Genomic DNA, 10,170 nt, shown 5'->3' on the forward strand with positions numbered 1-10,170 from the left:
ATGCTGTTTAATCAGCTTCTTGATATGCCACACCTGTGAGGTGGATGGAGTATCTCAGCAATGGAGAAATGCTCACTAACATGGATGTAAACAAATGCGTGCACAATATTTGAGAGAAATACGTTTTTGTGCGTATGCAGTATTTCTGGGATATTTTATTTCAGCTCATGAAACATGGGGCCAACACTTTAAATTTTGCGTTTATATTTTTGTTCAGTGTAGTTCCAGAATGGTCTGTTTTCACTTATGCCGGTCAACTGTAACACAGCAGCCGTTAAACGGGCAGTTCCCAGAATTTGTTGGTTATTTATGGTCTTGTAACAGTTCTCCCAGCCCCTCGCATGCAGTGTGCAAACAAGACTGACTGCAGACTGACATCACATCTCCACGCTAACCCGTAGCATGTCCACATCCTTGTGTTCTTTTTCTTTTTACCTGCACAGGACGAAGGTAAAAATATGAAGGGTGACTCAATGGACCTTCGTCTGGATATTGAGCGCCGTAAAAAATATTCCACCCGGGAGAGTGATTATAAACAGGATAGGGGGAGAGATTCAGGAGAATCCCCAGAGGCTAGCAGGGAGAGGTCCGCTGAGAAATCCTCCAAGCACCACAAGAAGTCCAAGTATGTTCAACCAACTCGCACTCTATAACAGTGGTTCTCAAACTTCTCCCCGGGGCCCCCAGCTGTTCCACGTATTTGATTTATTGCATAGCTAGCACACCTGATTCAACTTGTCAACTAATCATCAGTCCTTTGACGAGGTGAATCAGGTGAGCCAATTCAGAGCTACAACAAAATTGTGAAAGGTCTGAGGGTCCCTGAGGAGAGTTTTTTTTTATCACAAGCATCACAATTACTTTACTTTACTACATTCTATTTACTACGTTTACTTTACAAGTCCTGTTCATATCTAAAACTAGCCAGGGTTGTACAAGACAAGCAATGGAGCCAAATGTCAATAACAATAAACTGACTTTTAAAGGGGGTTTTGGTCCCTCAACCTTCACCTCTTCCTCCAGGAAAAACAAGAAGAAGCCATCTCGCTCCTCCTCTTCCTCTTCTTCTGCCGAATCTCACAGGGGAGGAGACTATCCCCACGAGGAGCCTGAGCCCAAAGACGAAGGCTTTAACAAGGCCAGGCTGGGGCCTCGGGGGGACTATGGCGGTCCCACGGAGAGGGGACGAGGACGCGGAGGCTTTGTAAGTCTGCTCATGGACGTGCGCTCATATTCATTTTAGAAAGTAAAGGGTCTAATAAACAATATAAGCGTCAAGAGAACAAGACAAAGTACAACCACAACTAACCTGAAACAAAACATTTAAAATAGAAAAATATGTCATGATGGCACGTTTGTTTGCTTCTTTGACGTTGCACTTGGACAGATTTCTACCGGAAATCAAACTCAAGGATAGTTATTTTAATTTGTGCAATAATTATTGTCTTCTTGTTTTTATGATCTGGGTTCTCTGTGTCTGACTCATATTGCAGCAATTTAGAATAAGAGGAAGGGGCTGGAACAGGGAAAATGACCAGGGAAACAATTCCAACAGTAATACCGCTAACATTTGCATACCAGTTCACCCCAAGAATGAAGACTGGGACCCAGAGTACACCCCCAAGAGCCGAAAATACTACTTGGTAGGTTTGTACCCATGTCATTATAAATTATATCTTTGTTTCCTCTTGCCTATATATAGCATTCCATCCTCAAATGAATTAATTCCTCAAGTCAAATCGGTGAATTCACCAAATTCGCAACTCCTTTGAACTTGCTAACAATGGTATTACCTTCAAGCTCACTTCAAGATATTAACTGTTTCTCTCTCTTCCTGTCTTTCCCTTTCTCCTTCAGCATGATGACAGGGAGGGCGAGAGGAAGTGGGTGGACAACCGAGGACGTGGAGGACGGGGGAACTTCCTGCGTGGCAGCAGGGGCCGTTTCATTATTCGGAAGGCCAGCGTTGGCTTACCCAACAACCACGCCAACAACAACAGCAGCCCCAAGTGGACACATGACAAGTTCCAGGTCAACGGGGGGAAGGAGGAGGGCGAGCCCCAGGAGGAGGACACAGAGCAGGACCACAAAGACCAGGAGAAGTCTGAAGACATGGAAAACGCTGAGCAGTGAGGGAGCTCAGGGTGAGAGAAACATTGTACCAGCACAGTGGAAATGTTCTACTGTCTCATGTCATCTGGGTCGTGTTGAAATGGATGAAAACGGACTGAAACGGGAGGAAAGGACTACCTGGACTTGTCCAATAACAAACACTGTCCAATAAGAAACTACCTGGACTTGTCCAATTAGAAAAGACCCTGCTCACAGCCTATATCCATCACAATGGTTGGACATGGGAGAGCTTTGCCCATGCACAAATACACACATTAGGAATCAATCAGGACTCACTTTGACACAATATCTTTACTTAACATTATGTTATACCTTTGTCAGGGTATAGCTAACTTGTGTTTTATCTGCTTATAGTAGAAACACTGTTAGACAGTGAACTGCTGTGTTGGAATAGGAAATATACGTAACCAACCTTGATAGGTTAGCGCGATGAACAGTGCATTGTGGGGTGTTATGCCTCTTAGTACAGGGCTGATGCAACATTGCATAACACTTTTTAAAAACATTTTTATATCTTGACGCAAAAAAAGTCACATTTTTACAGAGAATGACAGGAGGATATTTTTGTGCCTTAGACTTAAGATATGTCGGACACATATTTAAATAATTAAATGACATTTGAGGCCAAACAGATGAATACTATACTAGAAGATAAACATTTTATTTATTTATTATACAGTAGTGATAAGTCGTACACTATTACACAGTAGATATCTTTTTAGACCACTGCAGAAAATACAGTATGCTATTGACTTTAGCAAGTTTTAGGATTCAACAATGTAACCTACGGATTCAAATACGTAACCTGCTGATTCAAATACGTAACCTGCTGATTCAAATACGTAACATTCAACTACGTAACATGCAACTTTGCAGCATGTTTTTGGATTCTACCAGGCTAAAGTACAGCTAGAGGCAATCGAATCCCCTTTTTACATGACAACTGGGCCAGTGTCTAATGGTCTAGACTGTATGGTTTATAGTGGTCTTGCTAGTCCAGCATCTTGCAAGTGACCCCTCTGACAATGGGACCAAATTGGGTCAAAGGTTATATTCTACAGACCTGCACTGTGGAGTGAAACAAGATGCTCACAGTCCCCTAGGAGAGCAAACAGCAGTGGTGGAAAAATTACCCAATCGTCATCCCTTAAAAGAAAATGACTCAAGTAAAAGTTGAAAGTCACCCAGTAAAATTCTACTTGAGTAAAAAGTCTAAAAGTATTTGATTTTAAATATACTTAAGTAACAAAAGTTAATAAAAAAATATATATACTTAAGTATCAAAAGTAAAAGGATAAATAATTTAAAATTCCTTATATTAATCAAACCAGACAGCACCCTTTTTTTGTTTTTTAAATGTATGGATAGCCAGGGGTACACTCCAAAACTCAGACATAATTAACAAACAAAGCATGTGTTCTATGAGTCCGCCAGATCAGAGGCAGTAGGGTTGACCAGGGGCGTTCTCTTGATAAGTGACATTTTACTGCCCCGGGCTAAGCATTCGAAATATAAAGAGTACTTTTGAATTTCAGGGAAAATGTGCGGAGTGAAAAGTACATTATTTTCTTTAGGAATATAGTGAAGTCAAAATTATAAACAGTAAAGTAAAGTACAGATACTCCCCCCAAAAAAACTACTTAGGTAGTACTTTAAAGTATTTAAGTACTTTACACCACTGGGAAACAGAGACTGTTAAATAAAATGGCATACCCTGTCTGCAAAGTCACAATGGGCTACCTGGATGTTTATCTTGTCTAGTTTGTTGAGAATCCTCTATTGGATTGTTATGTCTTGTACATTTCAAAACTGTCTTGGTCTTGGGTTGGGTGTGTGTACTACTTATTAATGGCTCAATTTATAATTATTTGTAGCAATTAATGCTTCCTTTGTATATGAAGAAAAAAATGGTGATTGATTATATCACAGCATTGATTAGATCATGGCACACTCAATGCTTTGATGTGATAGGTTTTCTCATTGAATGGGGACTTTTCCCCCTTGTGCAACGTCTGTTAAGTTTTGATTGCTGAGTAGTATGTGTGGGGTGCAACACAGTAAACTTTGGTTGAATATAAAATAAAATAACTTCTAAGGTATTTGAATTTGATCCAAAATTATTTGTGCTGTTCAATAAAATATAGTTTATAAAAAATTATAGAAAAAGTAGACTGTTGCACTACTTGGATTTGTATGTCTTGCTGTGGGAGGCACTACTCTTTAATGTACATGATAAATGTTGTGGTTGACACTTTCATGTTCAATTTTATGTGGTTGGGGCAATAACTTTTTTAAATGGTTCCTGTAGCCAATGTTTTTCAGATGTAAATTAAAAAGAACTTTGGTTAATTTAACATCTGTTAAATTTACTTCTGTGTTGCTTATTTTTCACATCTTTATTCAATAAGGAGTTGAAAATCTAACATTTACATTATTGACACCTGTCTATACTGTACTGGAAAGGTGAGGTTGTAAGAGCCAGAGCATAGACCCCACAGTACATGAACTATACACGAAAGAGCAGAGATTTATACGTGGTTATACTGACTGTCAGTACTGTATTCTGTGTATAGGGAAGAGAAGTGGTGAATGCTTTGATTTACAGATGTAGGATCTTAATTGGATCACTCTTTTGTTGTTGAGAATTTTACTGCACTGCAGGAAATGCAGATGAGCTTCATCCTTATTCCAAGATGGCGTAGCATTGTGTTTTCTCTTGTCTTGTGTTTTGTCTTCCTCGTTTTTTCCTTATATATTTTGTATATATTTTAATCACTCTTTCCATCTAAGGACTGAATATACTTTCCTGCAACCCGCCTCACCCAATGTGGTACGGATCTGCTAATTTTATATTTTAGAACCGGAAACCCCATCAGCAGCTACTCAGTTAACTAGCTAGTAGGCAGTAAGCCACTGCTAGCGGTCTTCAAACAACCACCCCTCATCACGGTCAAATGGCCATGCTAGCCATGCTTTCCACCTGGCTACTCCTACCACGGCCAACAGCTCTGCACCCCCCGCAGAAACCTGCCCAAGTCCCAACTCCATGCTGACTGGCGGCTCTGGCTGCTCCATGCTGACTGGTGGCTCTGGCTGCTCCATGCTGACTGGCGGCTCTGGCTGCTCCATGCAGACTGGCGGCTCTGGCTGCTCCATGCAGACTGGCGGCTCTGGCTGCTCCATGCAGACTGGCGGCTCTGGCTGCTCCATGCAGACTGGCGGCTCTGGCTGCTCCATGCTGACTGGCGGCTCTGGCTGCTCCATGCAGACTGGCGGCTCTGGCTGCTCCATGCAGACTGGCGGCTCTGGCTGCTCCATGCAGACTGGCGGCTCTGGCTGCTCCATGCAGACTGGCGGCTCTGGCTGCTCCATGCAGACTGGCGGCTCTGGCTGCTCCATGCAGACTGGCGGCTCTGGCTGCTCCATGCAGACTGGCGGCTCTGGCTGCTCCATGCAGACTGGCGGCTCTGGCTGCTCCATGCAGACTGGCGGCTCTGGCTGCTCCATGCAGACTGGCGGCTCTGGCTGCTCCATGCAGACTGGCGGCTCTGGCTGCTCCATGCAGACTGGCGGCTCTGGCTGCTCCATGCAGACTGGCGGCTCTGGCTGCTCCATGCAGACTGGCGGCTCTGGCTGCTCCATGCAGACTGGCGGCTCTGGCTGCTCCATGCAGACTGGCGGCTCTGGCAGCTCCTTGCAGACTGGCAGCTCCTTGCAGACTGGCAGCTCTGGCAGCGCTGGACAGGCGGGAGACTCCGGCAGCGCTGAACAGGCAGGAGACTCCGGCAGCGCTGGCGAGGAGGAAGGCTCCGGCAGCACTGGAAAAGGCGGGAGCACCTGTAGGGATGAGACGGAGAGACAGCCTGGTGCGGGGGGCTGCCACCGGAGGGCTGGTGCGTGGAGGTGGTACCGGATAGACCGGACCGTGCAGGCACACTGGAGCTCTTGAGCACCGGGCCTGCCCAACCTTACCTGGTTGAATGCTCCCGGTCGCCCTGCCAGTGCGGCGAGGTGGAATAGCCCGCACTGGGCTATGCAGGCGAACCGGGGACACCATGCGCAAGGCTGGTACCATGTAAGCCGGCCCAAGGAGACGCACTGGAGACCAGATGCCGGCTTCATGGCACTTGGCTCGATGCCCACTCTAGCCTGGCCGATACGCGGAGCTGGTATGTACCGCACCGGGCTATGCATCCGCACTGGGGACACCGTGCGCTTCACAGCATAACACGGTGCCTGCCCGGTCTCTCCATCCCCCCGGTAAGCACAGGAAGTTGGCGCAGGTCTCCTACCTGGCTTCACCACACCTCCTTTGTGCCCCCCCCCCAAGACATTTTTGGGGCTGACTCTCGGGCTTCCATCCACGCCGCCGTGATGCCTCCTCATACCAGCGCCTCTCCACCTTCATCGCCTCCAGCTCTTCTTTGGGGCGGCAATATTCTCCAGGCTGTGCTCAGGGTCCTTTTACATCCTAACTCATCCTCCCATGTCCAGTACTCCTCGCACTGCTCCTGCTGCCACTGCCTGTCACCACGCCGCTTGGTCCTGTTGTGGTGGGTGATTCTGTTACAGGATTCTTCTGTTGAAGGAGTGGCGGACCAAAACGCAGCGTGGTTATTGTGATACATCTTTAATAAAGATGAAAAATAGAACAATATACAAAAAAACAAGAAACCGTGAAAAACCGAAAACAGCCCTATCTGGTGTAACAAACACAAAGACAGGAACAATCACCCACAAACCCCAACACCAAACAGGCTACCTAAATATGGTTCCCAATCAGAGACAATGACTAACACCTGCCTCTGATTGAGATCCATATCAGGCCAAACACAGAAACAGACAAACTAGACACACAACATAGAATGCCCACTCAGATCACACCCTGACCAAACAAAACATAGAAACATACAAAGCAAACTATGGTCAGGGTGTGACATCTGTTATCTCACCAAAGCCCCATATTCTACCCACCACTGCGACCTGTATGCTCTCGTTGGCTGGCCCTCGCTAAATATTCGTTGCCAAACCCACTGGCTCCAGGTCATCTATGAGTCTATGCTAGGTAAAACCGAGCCTTATCTCTATCAGTAGCATGCGCTCCAGCAGGTATATTTCTCTGGTCATCCCCAAAGCCAACACCTCCTTTGGCCGCCTTTCCTTCCAGTTCTCTGCCGCCAATGAATGGAACAAATTGCAAAAATCACTGAAGCTGGAGACTTAAATCTTCCTCTCTAACTTTATGCATCAGCTGTCAGAGAAGCTTCACCAACTACTTCTCTGATAGAGTTCAGTGTGTCAAATCGGAGGGTCTGCTGTCCGGACCTCTGGCAGTCTCTATGGGGGTGCCACAGGGTTCAATTCTTGGACCGACTCTCTTCTCTGTATACATCAATGAGGTCGCTCTTGCTGCTGGTGAGTCCCTGATCCACCTCTACGCAGACGACACCATTCTGTATACTTCCGGCCCTTCTTTGGACACTGTGTTAACAACCCTCCAGGCAAGCTTCAATGCCATACAACTCTCCTTCCGTGGCCTCCAATTGCTCTTAAATACAAGTAAAACTAAATGCATGCTCTTCAACCGATCGCTACCTGCACCTACCCGCCTGTCCAACATCACTACTCTGGACGGCTCTGACTTAGAATACATGGACAACTACAAATACTTAGGTGTCTGGTTAGACTGTAAACTCTCCTTCCAGACCCATATCAAACATCTCCAATCCAAAGTTAAATCTAGAATTGGCTTCCTATTTCGCAACAAAGCATCCTTCACTCATGCTGCCAAACATACCCTTGTAAAACTGACCATCCTACCAATCCTCGACTTTGGCGATGTCATTTACAAAATAGCCTCCAATACCCTACTCAACAAATTGGATGCAGTCTATCACAGTGCAATCCGTTTTATCACCAAAGCCCCATATACTACCCACCATTGCGACCTGTACGCTCTCGTTGGCTGGCCCTCGCTTCATACTCGTCGCCAAACCCACTGGCTCCATGTCATCTACAAGACCCTGCTAGGTAAAGTCCCCCCTTATCTCAGCTCGCTGGTCACCATAGCATCTCCCACCTGTAGCACACGCTCCAGCAGGTATATCTCTCTAGTCACCCCCAAAACCAATTCTTTCTTTGGCCGCCTCTCCTTCCAGTTCTCTGCTGCCAATGACTGGAACGAACTGCAAAAATCTCTGAAACTGGAAACACTTATCTCCCTCACTAGCTTTAAGCACCAACTGTCAGAGCAGCTCACAGATTACTGCACCTGTACATAGCCCACCTATAATTTAGCCCAAACAACTACCTCTTTCCCAACTGTATTTAATTTTTATTTATTTATTTATTTTGCTCCTTTGCACCCCATTATTTTTTATTTCTACTTTGCACATTCTTCCATTGCAAAACTACCATTCCAGTATTTTACTTGCTATATTGTATTTACTTTGCCATCGTGGCCTTTTTTGCCTTTACCTCCCTTCTCACCTCATTTGCTCACATTGTATATAGACTTGTTTATACTGCATTATTGACTGTATGTTTGTTTTTACTCCATGTGTAACTCTGTGTCGTTTTATCTGTCGAACTGCTATGCTTTATCTTGGCCAGGTCGCAATTGTAAATGAGAACCTGTTCTCAACTTGCCTACCTGGTTAAATAAAGGTAAAATAAAATAAAATAAAAGCTTACCGATCATGGTACCTGTACCCAACTACCTCATCCCCACATTTGTTATTTATTTATTTATATATATATTTTGCTCTTTTGCACCCCTATATCCCTACTTGCACATCATCATCTGCACATATATCACTCCAGTGTTAATGATATATTGTAATTATTTCACCTCTACATTTCACACTACATTTGCATGCACTGTGCATAGATTTTTCTATTGTGTTACTGACTGTGCGTTTGTTTATCCCATGTGAAACTGTGTTGTTGTTTTTGTCGCACTGCCTTACCTTATCTTGGCAAGGTCGCAGCTGTAAATGAGAACTTGTTCTCAACTCGCTTACCTGGTTAATTAAATAAATGTGAAATTTAAAAAATTATTTTTTAAATTTTTTACATAAATTCACTGAAACTACAATCTAAAACACGGTTGGCACTCCAGTTTCATTTTCACCTCATTTAGCACCTGATTTTCATGACATGGCACAAGTGAGGTTGTGGGCCTTTCCCCTTTTGCTCTCTATTGCTCCTCTATTATTCCTCATGTGGCTGTTGACATCACAGATTCCCATCACACCAACTCATTGAATGCTCTTCTCCTTGAAGTTTGCGGTTGTGTAAAAATATAAACATTTTTTAGCCTATAGTGTGTGTACTTCACTGTATTTACGGTTGGGATATTGCTCTTCAATTGTAAAAGTTCAAAATCGCTGTTAGGACGTCTTTAACAGTGTTGCACATGTATGTACAGTCGTGGCCAAACGTTTTGAGAATGACACAAATATAAATTTTCACAAAGTCTGCTGCCTCAGTTTGTATGATGGCAATTTGCATATACTCCAGATTGTTATGAGGGGTGATCAGATGAATTGCAATGAATTGCAAAGTCCGTCTTTGCCATGCAAATGATCTGAATCCCCAAAAAACATTTCCACTGCATTTCAGCCTTGGACCAGCTGACATCATGTCAGTGGTTCTCTCGTTAACACAGGTGTGAGTGTTGATGAGGACAAGGCTGAAGATCACTCTGTCATGCTGATTGAGTCGAATAACAGACTGGAAGCTTCAAAAGGAGGCTGGTGCTTGGAATCATCGTTCTTCCTCTGTCAACCATGGTTACCTGCAAGGAAACACGTGCCAAGGATATTTCTGCCAGTAAGAATTTCACCTAAAAACAACCATTTATTGGATCATCAAGAACTTCAGGGAAAGCGGTTCGATTTTTGTGAAGAAGGCTTCAGGGCGCCCAAGAAAGTCCAGCAAGCGCCAGGAACGTCTCCTAAAGTTGATTCAGCTTGCAGGAATTGTAGCAGGCAGGTGTGAGCGCATCTGCACGCACAGTGAGGCGAAGACTTTTAG

General features: G+C 44.6%; 1 protein-coding gene across 7 annotated transcripts in view; it reads left to right on the top strand.

Annotated features, from left to right (window-relative positions):
- The window catches only part of LOC109909966 (thyroid hormone receptor-associated protein 3), a 32,699-nt gene extending 28,197 nt beyond the window's left edge, over positions 1-4,502 (top strand). For 4 of the 7 annotated variants that reach the window (XM_020509096.2, XM_020509079.2, XM_020509113.2 and 1 more), the window contains 4 exons: positions 444-625; positions 1,024-1,204; positions 1,582-1,643; positions 1,858-4,502. In XM_020509096.2, the coding sequence (XP_020364685.1) occupies positions 444-625; positions 1,024-1,204; positions 1,582-1,643; positions 1,858-2,284 (852 nt within the window). In that variant the 3' untranslated portion in view covers positions 2,285-4,502. Of the gene's footprint in view, positions 1-443; positions 626-1,023; positions 1,205-1,493; positions 1,648-1,857 lie in introns of all 7 variants that reach the window. The other 3 variants (XM_020509105.2, XM_020509140.2, XM_020509131.2) reach the window with 3 other exon arrangements.
- The last annotated feature ends 5,668 nt before the right edge of the window (positions 4,503-10,170 follow it).

The sequence above is a fragment of the Oncorhynchus kisutch genome, linkage group LG2, assembly GCF_002021735.2.
Source record: "Oncorhynchus kisutch isolate 150728-3 linkage group LG2, Okis_V2, whole genome shotgun sequence".
Taxonomy (NCBI): Eukaryota; Metazoa; Chordata; class Actinopteri; order Salmoniformes; family Salmonidae; genus Oncorhynchus; species Oncorhynchus kisutch.